General features: G+C 44.7%; 1 protein-coding gene across 3 annotated transcripts in view; it reads right to left on the bottom strand.

The window, feature by feature from the left end:
- LOC117431683 (slit homolog 3 protein-like) overlaps positions 1 to 20,560 on the bottom strand; it is a 100,619-nt gene that overhangs the window by 67,095 nt on the left and 12,964 nt on the right. For 2 of the 3 annotated variants that reach the window (XM_058996509.1, XM_058996510.1), the window contains exon 4: positions 19,095 to 19,166. In XM_058996509.1, coding sequence (XP_058852492.1) covers positions 19,095 to 19,166 — 72 coding nt within the window. Of the gene's footprint in view, positions 1 to 8,885; positions 8,987 to 19,094; positions 19,167 to 20,560 lie in introns of those variants that run through there. The other variant, XM_058996511.1, reaches the window with a different exon arrangement.

Genomic DNA, 20,560 nt, shown 5'->3' with positions numbered 1-20,560 from the left:
ACCAGGGGCTCAGCCGACGACAGTGATGGAGAGCGAAGCCTTTCACCCCTGGGTCGCTGGGTTAGATCCACCCCGGGTTGGGGATGAGAATATAGGAGTCTGAGTCTGAAGCACCCCCCACCCCCCCAACATACATAGAGTAAGCAAACACTTGACCGAAAAAAATTCAGATGTTAAAACGTGCAGCCACCCTAGTTAATCAATTCAATGAAAATGCTGAAGATTTTGCAAAATAAATAAAAGCAGTCTGTGAGCGGTTTTGAGAGCCTTCTTTAGTGGGCCACTGTTTTTTTTAACACCTCACAAATCAAGCCACTCACTATTTGAACCGTAAATCTGATGAAGGCACTCTCTCTGGATTAAGAAAAGGCCCCTTTGGTCGCTAAGGTTACCTCCTTGCAGTCACTGGGGTAACAGGTCTCAGCTGTTGCTAAGTGCTGGGCTCACAAAGCTGTGAGACAAGGTGTTTAGGGCAGGAAGGGGACTGGGAGAGTGAAAATGTTCACACCTGCCACTAACAGTTAACACATTTTACACTTTTTCCATAATCTTTCTCCCTAGAGCCAGATGATCCCGAACAGCCCCCCTTGTAAAGTGCAGGTGTCTTTGGTGTAAACACAATAATAATTTGGGTCTTTGCCCTTATAAAGTACGTTTTTTTTGAGTAAGGGAATAAACGGGTAATCCGTTTGAAAAGGCATGGGTTCAGGTGTTTGGATCTGTAACTGGGCTGAAGACTCTTATTTCCAGGTGGAGAAAGTGTAAAAGGTGATTACAGCCGGTTTTGTCACATACCTGTATATGTTTTTATTTTCCCAGACATTTTTATTTATTTTGTACTGAAGCAAAATGCTTTATAAAAGCTGACCGAATCAAACAGTTGCAATGAGGTCTGTCCAAGAGGTAGTTTGGGATCATTTAAACTGCAGTGCAAGCATCTCAAAGACACAGAGTCTTTCAGCACCTCTCATTTCACACCACTTTACCTCTGCAGCACTTTTGGGGTGACCATAAGACTCCATATTCACAGGGACAGTGGGACAGTTCAGGCTTCTTAACTCACATTGCAATGTATTCTGGTAAGTGAGAAAGCACTGCAGTGGAAGTTAAAAAACCTGACCTGTCCCACACTGTCCCGGAGTCATATGGCCACCCTACCCGACTTCACCCTTCCAACTGATTCCAGGGGAATACGACTGCAGCCAGAGAGAAACAGATCAATAGATAAAATAAGACCAATAATATTAGTAATTATAACAGCAGCGCACAAAGGAGACACACGATGAACCCATTTTAATTTCTCATCCCTATTAAGATAAAAAGACACAGATGCAGAAGGAATTAGGCTCCCCCAGTCCGTGTTCTGGTGATTATCTCGGAATTAATGAGCATAATGAAGAGACACTGACACAGAGATGAAATCTATTACAATTCTAATTAAAAGAGCTGCCTGGGAAGCTCTCGGCTAGCTCAGCTCAGCTCTCCATTAGGAAAGATGGAGCAGAGACTGTGGGGCCGCAGGTGGGAGAGCTGTCTGCTTCTGAACCCACAGCCAATCACAGCATTGCTGGTTTAATTCCCTACATACAGGATGCGGGTTAGCGCTGCGCTTTGAGTCTTACTGACCTGGAAAGGTAATTATGTAGATCAACCTGCCATTAATAATGCATTTCCTTGTTAAAATGTGAAGTGAGTGGGTCCCTGCAGGTAAAGGGTTTCTTACAGGAAAAAACTAAAACTACAACACTGAGATGTAAAATCCTCTCTGCTGTGCTGGACAATGCTCTAGTGCTGAGCTGAGATGCATTACAGGAAATGATTGTGGTCTGGCCAGTGTCTGGCTATAGGTACTGTATACGCGAGCCACAGGCGTTTTCAAGGCTTCATCTAAAGTGATGTTGTAACAAGGGCTGCAAACTGTAGTCAAACATTTAGTAACAGCTAGCGGAAGCATGTTAATGCACAGGAAAGCACCTGTACCCTGCACACAACGTATTAACATACAGGAGGTCTCAGCTCCAGCACGGAGGTTGGGGCTGGGGTCCCTCTTCTACCCAGTGTAATGCCTGTTTAGACAGGGATGAAAGCCCCTGAAGGTCAAGTGATTTACCCCAAAGATACACAACGAGAACCTTAGCTGAACCGGCACAGCAACACTGAACTGCACCAGCGACCAGCAGGCCAAAGGTTGTGCACCCCACTTGCACATACCCGTAGCCAGCCAGACCCCCCTTACTGCTCCTGGACAGATAATGACTTGTTAAATGCCACAGGCAAGCAATAACTACAGGTCTCCCAGCAATAGTCAAACATGCAACAGGCCACAGCTGAGAAGTCCGGGGTCACCCAGGTGTCTCCTAGTGACACAAAAAACAGCAGGTTTAACAAGTACCACCTACCATTCAAACCCAGAGGCCACGCTGCAACGTGTCAGTCAAGTGTCACTTTCAGGCACTCTCATTAAGTTGGAGAATGATTTACAACCGGGATAACTCGAGAGCCCCTGCCCCACACACAAACACTCAATTAGACCTGCTGTGAGGAGACCCCCACCCTCTCCAACACATGCTTTCAGACCATTCATACACTACCTCCACACTGAAGCCCAGCACTTTATCCACTCAGCTACTTAAAGCCACTGCTTTCCCAGGAATTCACTCTTATTTCACTGCCAAATAAGAAGGATCCCAGATCGCAGTGTATCGAACACAGACCGTCTCTTTGTCTCGGAGCTGCTGGAATGTGAATGATCTGAATCTCTCATTCCAGACAGGACACGACGAGGCACCTGCACCGAGGGCCACCTGGGGGTCAAAGAGTAAAGGGCACCGGTGTGAGAGTACTTGACACCTGGCTCTCCAGCGCCATTCAAGACTTCTTCAGCACTCTTTATATTTCTGATGTTACTCCTTTTTATCTACCCAGGGAAAGAAATCAATAGCCTAAACAACCAACTCACTCAAAAAGAGAGCAAATTGAATCTGCCTTCCCATCCTGTACACGTGCCTCGGGGGCTATTAATACTGCAGCACACATGCCTACTGCAGCCATTCACTAACAGGACCCATTATCTGCACACGCTGGCAGCCTCCAGCACATAATGGCACCAATTACAGGCCTCAGACGCCCATTGATTACTCCTGACCGGTCCCTGACTAATGAGAGCTGGAGCTTTAAAGAAGGACTTTAGAAAGCTGAGATACTTCACTGCGCTGACACTTAAAACGTTATTTTGTACTATCAACATTTGACACATGATTTGGCATGCTTTCCAAAACATTAGTGCCCCCGTGTTTCCACAGGCATACAAGCAAATGGCATATTGAGAGAGGGAGAAGCCGTCATCAATGAAGAAAAAGCACCACGTGTTTCAAAAGCAAGGGTACTAGGCAACGAACGATTCCCACAGAATGATTGTGTCTCGTCAGAGCCAGCGGAACGAGCAGGGAGCTGCGATTCTTACAGTTAACGTGCTTAATTCAGAGAACCACTGCGGTATTAGAGTCAGCTAATTACATCTTTGTGACTGGGCTCGGCAGGGTAGTGGGGAGCCAGCAACCTAAAGCCAAGCGCTTCGTTCTTGTTTAATGAGCACTGAGAAACAGACAGTCTTCAGGAAGGGACTGGTGTCAGACAAACAGGGCTCCTGAAGAGCACAGAGTTCATGAAAGTCAAGTAAAACTCACAGCAGGAATCCCATGACTCCCCATCGCTACACAAAGAGCAGCTTGTTTTTATTATTGTTGGCTACAGACAGTCAGGCTGCTGCAGTCTATAAGAGATAGGTTAAAAGGAAGAAAGTCAATTCATTAAACCAGGAAGCATTTCGCACCGCGTTTGGAACACTTCCCAAACAAGGCAGGATTCGGAACAAACAGGGGTTTCTGGCTATTGTACAGCACACCTCTGCAAAGTCATCAAACCAACTTAAAACACAAACAAGAGAGACGTCTCTAGTTATGATAACACAGCGTGACACAAAACTATTCACACAACAGCAAGCAGCAGGGTGACCCGATAGCTTCCTTTATGGATACAATCACAGGAATATCTGGGCTCAGCCGAGATACTCCATATATAATGCAATTCAACAGGATTATGACATTGCACAAAAAAAAACAAGTTACAGGGAGTTATTATGAACAGAGCAAATGCACCACCATCCACCAGTACGTATGTTACAGGACCCCAAAAGCACTTCAGGATAGCGTGCAAATAGAGGGAATTGCCCTCCCACAGCTCTGTTTTGCGTGTGTGTGTGCGTGTGCGTGCGTGTGCGTGTGTGTGTGTGTGTGCGTGATCTAGTTAATGTCTGTGTGTAAGTGTGAGTGAATTCTGAGTATGTATTCTACAGCAGCGTCGGGGGAAGTGACTGTACATTGCATTCTGTGATCTGCGTGTGTGTCCTGCCTGTACGAGCAAGTGACTGTTATTTTAATGTGTCTGTGTTTGTGTGGCGCCTCCATTACTTCTTTTCACAAAGCCCCTTGCATAATCGGCAACAAGACCCATGCCAAGACTGTGTGTGTACACACAAGCTTATTCGAAATGCATGGCTAAGTACACCACAGCCTGCGCGCTGAGTATTTTGTACCCCAGGGAGCTGCCGTTAGTGGGGGAAGGAAATCATCAGAAAAGCCCTTGTTAATTCCATCTTACACTCACAGGCTTGTGAGGACCCCACTGTTCCAGTGTTCAGCTCCCCCATAGAATTATCTGCGTTCCAAAAATACAGACTGGCTCTTATGGGCTACAGGGTCAAAGTTGTTTCCAATTTATTGGAAAAAAAAGTCTTGCCCTTTGACGCTTTCAATAGCTTTTTTGGAGTGGTTGAGTTGTGCTCTCTACAGCCAACGCTTCCTTTTAGAAAACGCGAAGAAACTGGGCGGAGCGTGCATTTTGACAAGTTGTGGACGGAATAAGAAGAAACAAGGAATCATATTTTACTACACATTGAAATTTGGTTTTGGCACAGCTTTACCCGAGCTGGATCTTTAGACTTGGGAGCTAATCCAAACCACTTCTCCTCGTCTGCAGAGATCTTTCAACCAAAGCCTTCCCGGGAGCCTCTGTTGAGAAGCCAGCCTCGTGGAAACTCAGTGCTCAGCAGACTCCTTCCTGCCAGGGAGAGATCTCAGCATTGCAGCAAACAAACCAATCTGTCTCTCCTCAATCACACACTCTCAACCGTTTCTAAAAGAAAGTCCCTTTCAATAAAGCACTTGTTTTGGAGAGGAAGTCATTAGCAAAGGCATTGTTTTTTTGCATATCTGCCAGACCTCTAATCTTGAATCAGTAAATGTGCTCTGAACTGTAATCACAGACTCACTCTCCGCCCCCGCGACCAGGAACGCGCCCTGTTACAGTACAAAGGAGGCCGGGCTCTCAGTAATAAACACACGTGGGCTTGTTTGTTTATTTCAGGGTATTCAGACATGACTGATCCACTGGGAAGAAGTTTTTAAGGAATGCAGCATTTCCTGTTTTTCAGGCTGATTGGTTGCTACGAAGCCCAGCGTGGTATCCACGGTGTATTCTGCGGGAAGCAATAAAAAAAAAAAACCACCACACAACACAGGTTTAAATAAATGAATGTTTACAGTGACCGCTGCATCACTGCAGTGATCCTACCTCCCGGTAAAACGATTCTCTCATCCCAGATCTCGTCTCTCTCCTGCGACACAGAAACACAATTACCAAAACTGCTGCATTCATTTAGAAATACGGGAAAGAAACCCTTTACATTCCAATTCAATTCAAAGTACTTATATCACCAATTATCTTGAATTGTGAAGTGTGAATGGTAAAGAGGAACATGCGCATGCTGATTTTGCATTTATAAGATAGACGTGTGAATACAGCAGGTTACATAAGCAAGGAAATAAAAATGTGTGGGAAAGCCGAATCTTGCATCTGACATTCACGCCCTGAACACTCTGAGCACACGCCTTGCAAAAGAACCCTCGGCTACAACTAACAAGAGTTTCCTTACACTAGCGCTCGCTCTCTGGCGCTTGGCATGGAGTTATTTGTCGGAGAGCCCTATAGAGACCAGCAGTGTTGACAGAATTAGACAACAATCTCATACCGCTGACAGTGAGCTCTCAGGCACCAGACGCCCGCAGTAACCCTGATACTCTCATCTTGTATTCGTTCTACTAACTTGTTATTTTTTCTTCGTGCTTTGAAGAAGTAACACTTCAGTGCATGCCTGGGCGGCTGTGAGACAGAGCGCTTATCTTTCCAGCGCACAGTGCCCGGTGTCCGGTTTGATTTCCTCGCTCCTTCTGCCACCAGGTTTTCACCCATTTCGTGATGAATCATTTCAGTGTGAAGTGGCTTTACACTGAGGATTACTGATGCAGATTGTTTAGCCCTATTTTGAAGCAAAAGCAAAGGCAGATCTTCGGAGAGTAATACAATCATTATTGATTGTATAAAACCGGAATAAAAAAGAAATACTAATAACTGAACCACAACATCCTGCAAACAGTTTGTTTCTTGCTCATTTTAAAGAGTTACAGCCGTTTTATTTCTCTTCTGAAAACCAGCCTGCACCTCTGCACCAGGGTTGGGCTCAATTGTTTGTTTGTTTTCAATTCCAATTCCATTTTCAATTCCTTTTTAAAATCAATTCCCAATTGCAATTCCAAATCCCATTCCCACATATACAACCTGAACTGATCTGAAGCGCTTGTATTGCAATTGTGTAATAGCATGTGCTTTTGACAAGCAGTACACGTGCTTGACCAGTGGTGTATATGTTTGCACAGTGATGTTGTAAAAGGAACTGGGATTGGAATTGATTAAAAGAGAATGGGAATTGGAAATGGAAAAAAAGGAATTGACCCCACCCTGCTCTGCACTAGCTTAAAAACAGGTACAAACACAACCAGAAACTATGCTGAATGAATAGCATGGATTTAAACCTGAACACAGACTCAACAAAGACACAAGGGCATCCGGGAGGGCAATCCACAGCGCGCTGGGCTAGATGATAAAAAACAGCCCCAAAGCCATCACGTCTGTGCGCTTTAAACATCACAGGGAGCCTAATAACCAAGGAGGATTGAATCAACCTCATGTCAAACCCAGTGCGAGAACAGAGAGCCTTCAAGGATAGCAGTGCCGCGTCGCAAAGGTTACTCAGGCAGCCAGTTCCTGAGTGAAGGTGAATTAGTAGACAGAGCTTCCATTAGAACAGAGCCTGCGAGTGGGGCTGAGCGCACACCAGGTCAATGCTGTTACTGCAGTTTCCTGGAGTGGAAAAGGAAAGGTTATTGCAATTTGATTAGAAACAAATGTCAACAGTACTGGGTTAGGCCATGCTGGGGACAGGAGGACTGGGGCAGCCAAGAGTCTGAAACACTGAGAAAGTCAGAGAGGCAGCATTAATTGTCAGAGAATGTGTTTTAATTGCATGGGACACCTGGCGATCCACCGAGAGCTATTGCCTAAGGAACCTACTTGAATCAGATGGTTGTTAGGTAATGCTAAACAGCATAGCAACTCCACCAGGGGCAATACCCCTTATGTCCGTGACCTGTTTATTGCACCAGCCAGTACAGGATGGAAGTAAGATCCCTACTGCATGGCAGTTTCACCCATTCCAGGTTTTACTACAAGCTTCAATAGCCACTGTGTATAGGCAACAAGCTCAGGTGTGTCTTATTAATATCATAGCAAAACCAGGAAAGGCTCAAACTGCTTTGCAATGGGAGTCGTATTTCCAACCCTGAAACTCTCTGCAGCATCTCCTGCCCCACGTATTCATCCAGCTGGGTTCTGAAACAGGAAGCAGGTAGGATCTTGCTGCAGTGAGCACGATTTTCCCTCCCACTGCTGTGCAAAAATACAACTTAAAGTGAATTTAAATAAAAAGACAATGCCAAAAAGACCAGTAGACCAAAATACACAAAACTGTAAAAAAAAATAACACACAGTCTGCTTTTACAGACATGTTTCCCTTCCCTTTTCTTTTCTAATTTCTACATTCCTAAAGACAAGTAATGTCTCAATTGGACAGCGCGTCTCCCCAGGGTAAAAGCCTGTCTCTCGCTAATGAGCTGTTGATACTCACACTCAGCTAGCTGACAAGGGAAGCACAGCGGAGCGGAGCAGAGCACTCACAGCCAGCGAGCCGTGAGCCGGCAAAGAACCTCCGGTTTGCTTAAGCATCGGATCTGCAGAAAGAATGGACAGGCAGGCAGCAACGACAAGGAGACACCTGCCAGAACACTGTCAATAAGACACAGGTCCACCGCCAGCAATGACCGTGCAGGCAAGCTTGGGGAAGAAACCTGCAGTGCAGCCTTAGCGATTGTGTCTCAAAACTCATCAGCAACTTGAGCAGCCTAAATCTGTCAAATCTGCTGGTTTCCCCATATTGAGCTAAACTGACTTTTACCTGCGAGATGCAGCCTTTATATAGAGTTCAATTCAAATCAGTCATCACAGTCCTCTTACACACAGGCGTGTGCAAAAGATTGAAGTTCCTATTTTTTATCAGACAGTTAATCTGCAGTACAGTATCTGTTTGCCATTTGACGTTTCTAGTTTCAGTGCTAATGTCTTTCAAATTCATTTTCAACGTGTCTCTTGAGTTTGTCTGTGCATTCACATGTGTGTAACGGTGTCTACATGTAAAATTGCACGATAGTGACAAATATGCATGAGAAGCAATGCAGACTTCACAGCAGTGACTGACACACAAAAACACAGGAAATTTAAATTAGCCAACATCTGATTTACAAAGATGGCCAAGGTGTCCCAGAGCCAAACATACACTTCAGAGCACGCAAAACAAAGTTAAGCTAAGCCGAATTCCCTTTAACCAGACCCCATCACCGGCAGCTGGGAAATATCCAATGAGATGAAACACTCACCACACGAGAGGCATTTCATCACAGCATTGTATTCTCAGGACACAAATATGCAGGAATCACTCAAATACTTTGGGAAAAAATGGCTCATTTCTGGAAGCGGAAGGGTCCTGTGGTGACAGAGGATTGCAAGTCCAGGCTTCGGAAAGCTTACACACACACTGGGGATGCACAGGCCTTCCACACTTCAAAACCAGTCATTCAGCGGGTCTCTGTGTTCAGAAGACAAGCATGTTTCTGTGCAATATTGAATCGTTACACAACCTGCTATGATGTTGTTTTATTTCTCCTAGCAACTGCTCTTGTTCCATTGTAAATAACTGAAGGAATCTCTATGGAAACAGCTGTTTACCAGGTGGTGGCCAGTTGCTACCCGATTGCAAAAGACAGTAATTGATTGCAGATCACTGCAGAGAGATTTAAAGCATGGGATGTTTCAGCTATAAAACTGAGATTAAACAAAACTAGTAACTGTTAGCAAGAACAAGGGGGGGTCAACTTTTAAACAGCCTCAGGTATCCGATCTGCACAGGCGTCAGCACTTTAAGGGTTAAATCCGTCCTCGACGCCAATACGGGTCATAACGGGGATCAGAAAGCATTTCACTCAGCTATGTTCAGAATCCAAGGCATCACACCATTTAATTTGGGTTGGTTATCCCCACCAACGTGGTTTCGAACTCTCTTGAGTCAACAAAGCAGGACCCCTCCTAGACCCCTTTGTGCCTGCAGAGGTCGTGATGTCATCACACAGCATTCCTACATACATCACCACCCCCCATGCCTCTTTTCCATACTATTTTAATTATGGGAAAAAAAATGTGGCCGTTTTGAGAAAAATTGTATGTGACTGACTCCAGGACAACAAGGGATCCCCCAGCCTGGTTCTGGAAGCAGGACAACACCCCAACACCCCCCTCCCGGGGTGAATGAGCCAAAGAGACAGGGTTGAATAATCCAGGATTAGTGTATCCGCCTGCATTTTGGCCAAACGCAAATATTCCAAAGCTCTGTTAGCGAAGGAGTTCAGCCTCCCATGGTATTTATTTATTTGGAGATTTGTACAGGCAGTGGCCCTTAGACTCTGAACCACATTTGTTTTCATAAAGACCCTGTTCCCAAGCTGCGTGTGGAATGTATCTAAGATACCCTGAGCTACAGCATGCGCATTTCTCCAAAATCAGCCCTGTCCCCATGCAGGGGGTAATGTTGACAGCCAGAACGTCAAGCAGTAGGAACATATTGACACTTCACTTATCCTTGTTCTGCATGGCTGGCACCAGCTGGCCTGCTCAACCTCCTGTATAAAGACTGCAGAGTGGTATGTTTTACAACACAAGCAAACACAATCTTTCTGAATCATTTGCTTTCGTTCCCCTTTTCTTTCATTCATCTGTTGACTGCAGCATCAATAAGCCCTTGTAGGACACCCTGAATGCTTTGCCATGCTTTCTGTGTTTGAAAGTGCTATTGGGAAAGCCAGTCATTATGGGTTTTTAGTCCTTGTTCTTTCTGAACGGCTCCGTTTCTCTAACAAGATCACACGTGACACAGATCTTAGACTGGCCTCCGACTTCCTGTTTGAAACCTAGAAATAGGATGTCAGAGGTCAGAAAAAAACCCATCTCCTGAAGAAAACGAGCTGTGAACAAGATCAATCAGCACTGATCAAGAAGCGCGCAAGCTGAAAAACAAGACGTGAACCACCAACTGCTATTGCTAACATGCTACTGAAATGTGCTTAATTTAAGTGTGTCTGTTTCACATGCCCCCACACTCTTCACAAAGCTATCCCACTATGTCTGAACCCATAGCACTGGAGAGCTAAAATCATTGCCGAGGAAAATCGTAAAAAAAGCAACAAGCCCATTAAAGATGTCTTACGATAAGCCTGTCACTCTGCTTCATTCACTGTGCTCTGACTGAGCAGAGGCACAAGTAAAATAAAATCCTTAAATACTGGGTGCAATCAACAACACATTGTATTACTGCCTTTCCCACAGCAGCCCAGCACTCTAACCACTGAGCTAAAACCAACTGTCTTACCCACAGCAGCCCAGAACTCTAACCACTAAGCTACTCAAACCCACTGCCTTACTCACAGCAGCCCAAAACTCTAAACACTGAGCTACTCAAACCCACTGCCTTACCCACAGCAGCCCCGCACTCTAACCATTGAGCTACTCAAATCCACTGCCTTACCCACTACAGCCCAGCACTCTAACCACTGAGCTAAAACCCACTGTCTTACCCACAGCAGCCCAGAACCCTAACCACTGAGCTACTCAAACCCACTGCCTTACCCACAGCAGCCCAGAACCCTAACCACTGAGCTACTCAAACCCACTGCCTTACCCACAGCAGCCCAGAACTCTAACCACTGAGCTATCCTCTGTTTTGCCTACAATGCACCCAGTATTCTGTAGAAAATACTATATACTGGTTGAAATGTAATTAGAAGCACACTTACCACAGCGTGGGAGATGATGTATGGAAGGTTTGTACACAGCTAGCAATCACAAAACATACAATTGCAGTACAAAGTGGCATGCCCCGGCAAGGGTAAGCACTGTTCTTCTCAACAACAACAAAATATGGAGTGCCTTTTATCAAATCTTGTGTTTTCTTCTGTTCTGGGAAGATGGTAATACTATGCAAATAAGCATCGAGAACGAACGTGAACCGTTATTCTGAGTAAGCGATCGTACTTTCTGCTGCACTGGATTTTACAGTGATTTTATGTCAGTGTACTACTGCGGTGCACAGTAAAAGCTAAGCAAAGTGTAGCGAAAAAGCCACGCTCTAAAAACTTGGCATGGTGTTCCATAGATGTGCACATTAACCACACTGAGCATTTGAAATGGAAGTGGCTTTTGAAACGATTGCTGTATTGTACAAGGGGGTTCGCATCCTACCGCTGCTGGGTGAAACAGCTCATTCTATTCTCCCTGTGCGTCGAGAATGGATATTACTTTCTGTTAATGAAGTTTAATGCAGGTTAGTACAATAAATAACAGCAGTATTTTATAATTCTGGAGCCAAAGATAAGAGAGCCCACGCTTCCTGCATTTGTCGATATTTGCCTTTAAACAGAGGACAGAAAAATCAGTTTTGACTACTTCAGCTTTATAGTCACATTTCTGAAATAGTTCAGCTGCAGGGCTTGAGGAGTCTAGTAATTGGTAAGCAAAGGGGTGTTGGTGGGGGGTGGGGGGTGGGGGGTGAACAGGACAGGGCAATACATCCCAAAATGATTACTTTATCACTAAAACCCAAGTCGTTTTTAAATTTTAGAAAGAAAACTGTATTAATGAATGAACCTCCGTTGTGTGTAGAACAGCCCGTCTACCTGCCTGTTCTTCAGAAGAAAGCACTTTCTCCTTCGTCTCGAGCCCTGTAACTATCGAAACCATTTCTTTGCGTCTCCAGATCTGAGACGGAGTGAGACGACAGCAAAGGCCAGCTTCTCTTTCAAGAAAGATCCAAGGACTGAGTGGCAACATCATTCACAATCATCAAAGAGTCCAGACACCCATGACGTTCCCACGTCACCAGAACTCAACGGCATGTCTGCGAGCCCAGAAGTGTCAGAGCTCATTACCTTCCGGGCTCCCAGGTTCAGCTGTAGGGCTCGTACAGCAGGATCTGGTGAGAGGGCTTGTGCTGCCATTTGATTACAAAGAATCAAACTCAAGCCCTCCCCTGCATACCAGAGCTGGGGGCCTGGGGTCCCTGTGCAAGGAGAAAAGACTTGGTGAAGCCAATGCAAAGATGAAGGGAAGAGAGCAAACTGACAGAGTTAATGGAGTCAATTATTGTGTAGAAATGTCTACAATGGGTGGCTCTTTTTAAGTATGCAGGGCAAATTCCATGAAGGCTGTTTCCCTGATAAATGAAGCATGCATTTTCAAAATGCAACCCAGTACAAACTGTGCATACATATCCGCACATAGCGACGAGGACTCTTAGGAAAGCATTGACAAGAACATATACTAATTGTGCACTATTAATATCGTTGATGAAGTTATGAAGTTCTAGTGTGTACGCTTCTTGCCTGGGTGGATATTTGACCCTAGTCTGTGTTCTACTGCATATATTATCCTTGAGTTGTGACAATATGATTGATCTCACCAGTTGTTTTTGTTTAGGTCGATTTCCTGTTAAACTCTTGCCAATCCACCGATTTTTAAACACGTTGTCTGTTCTCATTTTAAAAGCACTCCATAACCTGGACGCTAATTAGCTGGCTTGTGAAATGTCTTACAAGTCAGTAATACAATGATGGGGTTTTGGATAACTGCATGCCATCTGAAACCCCCCAACTGCACGGTTAGCTGGCAAATAGCCTGTGCAACAGCCTCTATCTCCACTCATAACTGCAGAGTGCTCTAGTAGCATAGGAAAGAGAACTCCATTCAACACTGCAGAGTGCTCAAAGAAAGAGAACTCCATTCAGCACTGCAGAGTGCTCTAGTAGTATAGGAAAGAGAACTCCATTCAACACAGTAGAGTACATTATTAGCATAGGAAAGATAACTCCATTCAACACAGTAGAGTACTTTAGTAGCATAGGAAAGAGAACTCCATTCAACACTGCAGAGTGCTCTAGTAGCATAGGAAAGAGAACTCCACTCATAACTGTCCTTTTTTTATTTCGTGGAATGTAATCATTATAGCCTACAATAGAGATCTGAAATAGGTCATTCAGGTATTGGATCAGGAACACACTTTTAAAAGAAATCTACAAAGATGCAATTGACCAAAAGAAGCAGCAATAGCAATAATCATAATATCAAAAGAACGCACTGCTTAAAGGTGATGACACGAGACCGATAACCCCGTATTCACACAGCTTGTTGTAAAACACAAATTGCAAAAAAAGATTTAGAAGTGCTTTAATAATGAAAACAACCCCAAATGCAAAGATGCAGTTCAGTACATTTGCTTCCATTTAGAAACTCTGATTGAAACACTAATCTTTATTTCTGTTCAGACAGGCAGGGTTTGCAAGCCGTTCTCCGCTTTCATTCATGGTAAATCTCACTCAAAACAACGTCACATCGGGACGTATCCATTGCATCACCCCCCACAACTGAAACCATCATTAATTACACGGGTAAAACGAAACCAATGCTGCATTCGAGCCAAATGAGTAAACAGCCACCTGCCCCAATTAGCTGTGTGAGAACATGCATAGATAGATATTATATATACACACATATTAGATGTCTCGCATCCACTTTGGCCTTTTGAACATGTGCAAACTGTTCAGCCCATTTGAATCCAATTATCATCCCCCCAGTTTCCATGGGAACCACCTGCGATAAATGCTGGGGCCCATAATAGCCTGAGCCATTTCCCAAATTACACCCGCCCTCAATCAGCACGGAGCATTAGGCTTCTTCCTTCTCCGATTCCCGAGATAGACACGGGACCGCTTTCAGCCCAGACTGTCTGCCAGCCATGACAAACAGGGGTCCCGGTACTAAAGGTCAGCACCAAAATAAACTTCAATTAAAAGGAAAGAGGCATTTCCATTATATTAGGCTGTGGGACAGGGAGAGGGATACATTTACTCCTTTAAAGAACACGAATGCACCTGGGAACCAGCTCCAATGCAATTAGTTCTTGTTATCAGAAGTTCTTTTTTTTCTTTAATCTGATGATACTTCTACTGTACAGGGTATAGTCCCTTTGACCATGGATGCCTATTTCTAAAGAGGTCCTGTCCACACACACAAGGGAAGTTTCTTTGGACTACCGCCTCTCAGTCTCTCAGCTCTAACCATGATACCATACCGACTCCCTCCCAGTCCCTCTTCTCTAACCTCTAGATAACACTCAATCCCTCAGATCTACCCACTAGACCACACTACCTCCCAGTCCCTCAGCTCTAACCTCTAGACAACACTCAGTCCCTCAGATCAACCCACTAGATCACACTACCTCCCAGTCCCTCAGCTCTAACCTCTAGACAACACTCAGTCCCTCAGATCTACCCACTAGACCACACTACCTCCCAGTCCCTCAGCTCTAACCTCTAGACAACACTCAGTCCCTCAGCTCTAACCTCTAGTTAATACAGACTCCCAGTCCCTCAGCTCTAACCCCAATGAATACTGTGTACGACGCTGCCCCAGTGCTCATGGCTTGTAGATAACTTTGTATAAACAACCATTATGCAGTGGAATTTCACAGAGCTCAATAAAGCCTGCTGGCTTAATTGCTAACAAAATAATTCACAGTCTGCTAAAAAAAATAATATGTGAGTGACCTATAAACAGCTTAAAAAAATGTTCTGGCTCCTAAACCTCCTCCGAGCTGTGGCAATGACAAACGCAAGCGACAGCCTCTGAAGTAATGCATACCATTCCTCCTCCTGTAGGAAACAGGGACTTCGTCAGCTTCACGGCTGCGCTGGGCTCCTTTAAGAGGAAAACGCACACAGAGGAATGCGCTCCACAGCATGCATGCTACTCCCACGACCTGCCCAGAGAACAGGAGATTTATCTGTCGTGTACTTTCCTCGTCTGATTACTGTAAATAATCACACTGCATCTCCCACAAGCTGCCGCGGACACTCAGACAGACACCCTGCTCAGTAAATGCAGGGCTCTTTACTGGATTCCTGGAGCAGATCTGCTGATACACTGGTGCTGGGGATGGGCCACACAATCTGATCAGAAACCGCAGATTGTTCCCTGTTGGCTTCACACACACACATACACGTTTGTAGTCCTATATTTGTGGGGACTTCTCATTGACTCTCACTGTATTTTTATTTACTTTTTCTAACTCCAGTCAGACAAAACTCCACACAGGGTGAAAGTTATATTTATAGTTACAAACTACATATTTTGGCACTTTTTTTTAAGGCATATTTGGTTCTTAAAAAGGTGTTTTACAAAGTGGGGACGTCCTCACAAGGTCGTTTTTTTTCCAGGAGTTACTATCTTTATGGGGACGCTTTCTCAAATTTTGTCCCTACATTGATAGTAATTCATGCCCACACACACACACCCACACCCACACACACACACACACACCCACACACACACAATGTTGCAAAAGTAGCACTGGGGCAAATGCAAATGTCTGAAATTAGCCATGCAGAGACAGATGTTGCAAAATCTACAAATTCACAGTCTTATTTGTAATTTCATCCTGCAGCAGCTTGCATTCTGCAGTACGAGGGCAACGCGCACGTCTCCTCTTCTTACAGTCACTGACATGAAGGGTTTATAATTGAAATGCAAGCCTCCCGGAGATTGTTTTGCAAATGAGCCGCATTAACCCAAGACCTATCATTTTATTAATAGTCAAATAAGAACAGCTATTGTTTCAAGCTGTCCAAACAGAAGTAACCACTTATTAGATGCATCAGCATTGGGGTTCATATGTCATGCACATCCTCTTCATAACTGGCTCAGCTTCACTCAGTCTATAAACAACAAGCTGTAGTTGTGTACTGTCTACAGCACTGAGTGAATTATCATGCTGTCACACAATGCCAAAGAGACCAGTGGCTGTCTTAAACAAGAGTGTGGTTCTGTACGTCCACAGCTGACATGTGCTTTACATGAAGCTCAGCATGGCTACCTTGCTATTGGTGGTGTTCTCTCAAGGGTATTGCTGGTATCTAGGATACTCACCCCCCTTTTATTTTTGAATTCTGAAAGATCAAAGACTTGATGTTTAATCATGTAGAGGACTGTAAAAACCCTGGAGCTCCTACAGTCTCTGAACTTGTACACTGCTCTGAAAAGGGCTGCTAATGGCTCACTGCTAAATATTACACAATACAACAATTTTATTGCTTGCCCTTCATCGATGGAGTCTAAAGGCTGCTACCCACCAGACACGATGCGGCAAGCACAATTGTGCAGCGATGCGTCAAAATGAATAGAACCTGTACTTCTGATCAGTATCTTTCACACGACACGCGATGTGACAGGCGACGCAGGACTGGCACCGGGGCAATGCAAAATAAATAGGATTGAATCCTACTAGGGCATTGAGCAATCAGAGAACAGCTTCAATGCACCCGGTCCAGCAGGGTGAAGCAGCATCCAGAATGACGGAGGAAACGATAATATCATTGAAAAGATACCCAGAGTTTATGACAAACGGCATCACAATTATAAAGATACAGATTTGAAAGATAATATATAGGAGTCTATTTCGAAGGAACTGGATAAGCCTGGTGTGTATGATTTATTGCCATATATGTTGAAACACTGTCAGAGAAGACACTCATAATTTCCATATCATAGTTTTGTCAATAGCAATTTTGAACAGTTGTATAGATCTGGTAGTTTTCACACCTGTCGCATTGCCTATGTGTCACTTCTGGTGTGTGTGGTCACGCCGCTGGGACTCGATAAAAGAGGCTGTTTATAGCCTGAAGTATTTCAGCATTGCCTCCAGTTTCCAATCCAAACCACGTTGCGTTTCATCAGCAATATCCGTCTTTAAAATACATCAACAACAACGCTCTTGTTTTGAAACTAGCTGGGTTGTTTGTGCCGAGCGCAGTCCTGTTATTATAAATGAATTGGCTCGGTTTTGGGAAGAATAATTGAATTTGTTGAAAACAATCACCCGACAACTCCTTCTTTTCCTTGTGCCAGGGGTGGATGGTTTTTGTGTTCAGGACATATTGAATTATTAGTTAGATACTGCAGCGAGATGAAGCAATATGTGGAAGGAAAGAACAAAGCCACAATCTGGGGCTGCCAAACTGAAGTCATATTTTCAAAACTGTATCAGTTACAGCCCACAGTATTTATTTATCAGAGATGGAAGACAGAATAGAATGATCTGCTGAACAAATAGCACAGGGGTTGTAGGCTCTGTAACAAGTATAAAGGGGTACAGATTGAGGGAGAGTTGGGGGCTCTGTTACAGTATAGAGGGGTATAGATTGAGGGAGAGTTGGGGGCTCTGTTACACTATAGAGGGGTACAGATTGAGGGAGAGTTGGAGGCTCTGTTACAGTATAGAGGTGTACAGATTGAGGGAGAGTTGGGGGCTCTGTTACAGTATAGAGGGGTACAGATTGAGGGAGTGTTGGGGGCTCTGTTACAGTATAGAGGGGTGCAGACTGAGGAAGAGTTGGTTTTGGATTCTTAATTTGTTTTCCCTTAACTTTCTGCATTAGAAAAAAAATCCCCAAACTTAGGCCTTTCATTGACACAGTAATGAAAGAAAGGCAGATTATGTGGCCCACACTGGGACTTGGATATCCAGAAAGCTGCAGCTCAAGGCTGTAACTCTAACCACATTCCTTTAAAAAAGAACTCAGCTAAATAGAGAGCGCCAACCACAAACGCCAAAGCAAGCAGCCTGGTGGCTCCAGCTGAGGAGCTGAATTAGTGTCACTGTACACACTGTGTGTCCTGAGTGCAGTAATACATTAGTGTCACTGCACACACTGTGTGTCCTGAGTACAGTAATGCATTAGTGTCACTGCACACACTGCGTGTCCTAAGTGCAGTGATGCATTAATGTCACTGCACACACTGCGTGTCCTGAGTGCAGTAATGCATTAGTGTCACTGCACACACTGTGTGTCCTGAGTACAGTAATGCATTAGTGTCACTGCACACACTGTGCGAAATTAGCGTATACCCAATGCACACACCAAATCCATTCAGGGTCCCGGCTGACAATTCATACTCCAATGGTGAAACATTATTCAGAAAACAAAAAAACCCGTCTCCAAGAAAAATATCCAATAGCTTCCCTCACTAATTTTAATTTCACGACATCAATCTCCCAACACAAAGCACAATTTAAACCCCAAATCCAAAAAGCATGAAAAATAAAATAGTGCTGCGAGACCTGATACTTTATCCTGGCTATTTATCTTGTGCTAGGTTCAAACCCAGATCTCCAGTAATTCAAGTTGAGTGCAGCGGCCGACTACTCCACTTGGCTGTATGTCCCTGTGTGGAAATGTTGATCCTGGGCTGGACCTGATGGAGCGACCCAGCGGAGCAAGGCTCTGCTGCTCTGCTCTGCGGTTACACTGAGCCTCTGGTTCACCAGTTAAATCAGACTTCAGTCCCGTTGATGACACATCATTTTCTGCTTCAGTTGTGGGACAAACATCAGATCCCGCAGTCGCTATGTAGCACATCCTACAGCTGCTCCCCCCCCCTCAGCTATCCCTCCCAGCAGCACCCCGTTAAGAAAGACAGGCAGAACTCACAGGCGACCCAGCTTGGGCGTGGTCTGGAACAGCAGCTCGGGAAGGACTTGCAGCTTGTTCCTGTTCAAGCGCCTGCGGGAGAGAACGGCAGAGCTTACACAGGGACACAGACAGGCAGAGAGACAGTGTCTACACACAGCACTGGAAACTGGCACTATTAAATACAGAAATAAATGAAACATCCCGGGCTATAGAGACCCAATGTGGTGACAGCCGTGTGCCAGGGTATACCCAAGTGCTTCTCATGTATCCCCACCCCCGCAGGTCACTCAGTAACTATTTACACCCAGTCAACAGTGGAGGAATGCTGACGGGCATGTCTGAGAGGGCCTTGGACAAGCTGCTCCCTGACAAAGGCTCAATGAAATGGATCTGGGGGTGGAGCAGAGAGCTGTGAAATTCCAGGCTTGTGTGCGGAAGGTTAGGTCAGCACAGAGGCATCCAGGTACACTGCTGGACAGGAAGTGCCGGGAGGGGGGGTTCTGGGAATTACTGACTTCCTGTCAAGAGGATGCCAGTTTATCTGTACAGTCGACCTGGTCTCTGAGTGATTGTTCTTCGTACTTATGATAAACAGAGAGTCACGCAATACACAGCCTGAGCGTCATCCAACTTGTTAAGCAAGAGGTATACAAATTTATTATGAATTATCTGTAATTAAAAGCACTTCAGTAAAGAAAACAATGGAAATCAAACTGTTGATATTATGAAGCTAGTCTCAAACAACTGAGGCCCGCTTTGAGTCCTCAAAATGTATAATAAAATGAATGACATTAAATGAAACCCATATAACACATTTTGTTTTCCGAACACCTCTGCCATGAGCCCCGGATCGCTTCTGCAACGAGACGGTTTTGATTTGGCACATCGTCTGCAGTGCTGCTACAGTGTGATTTGTCTACATGATGGATAATTTGTAATAAATCTCATTCAATTGAAAACAGGCATGAAGGATGATGGCTTTCTGATGACTCTGAACTCGCACACAAACAAATCTCGCAAGGGGAATGTGGTGAACGGAAAATCCTGCCCCGCTACTCTTTAATGTATATTAAACTGACTGGCTCTCCAGACTTCAACGCTGGCTGAAGATGATGATTTACAATCGCCTGATTGCTGCCATTACTCGATGGAGTTTCAAAGGGCTTTCCTTACACTATTGAAATCCCTGCTTTAAATCATGGTCAGCATGTTGCACACAGAGCTGCTTCCAGCTGGAAACCGGTTACCCACTGCTCTTGAGCTGTTTTCGTCGAGCTCCTGGATGCTCTGCAAAGAACACCGTTTGCAATCAGTTTTTTCGTTTTTGTTTTACTGATGTGGTGCATGTGTACTGAAGCGGCAGTGCACCTCGTTTCATTTTCCATTCTAGACATATTCCGTATTATTTCTGGGTGACTGCTTCACTGCATTATAACCCTTCTTAACACAGGTTTGCGTGCATTCCATGAAGATATTTGCAGCCT

The sequence above is a fragment of the Acipenser ruthenus genome, chromosome 22, assembly GCF_902713425.1.
Source record: "Acipenser ruthenus chromosome 22, fAciRut3.2 maternal haplotype, whole genome shotgun sequence".
In the NCBI taxonomy this organism is placed as follows: Eukaryota; Metazoa; Chordata; class Actinopteri; order Acipenseriformes; family Acipenseridae; genus Acipenser; species Acipenser ruthenus.
Note: the sequence above shows the minus strand (reverse complement) of the source record. Positions and strands in the feature narration are given on the sequence as shown.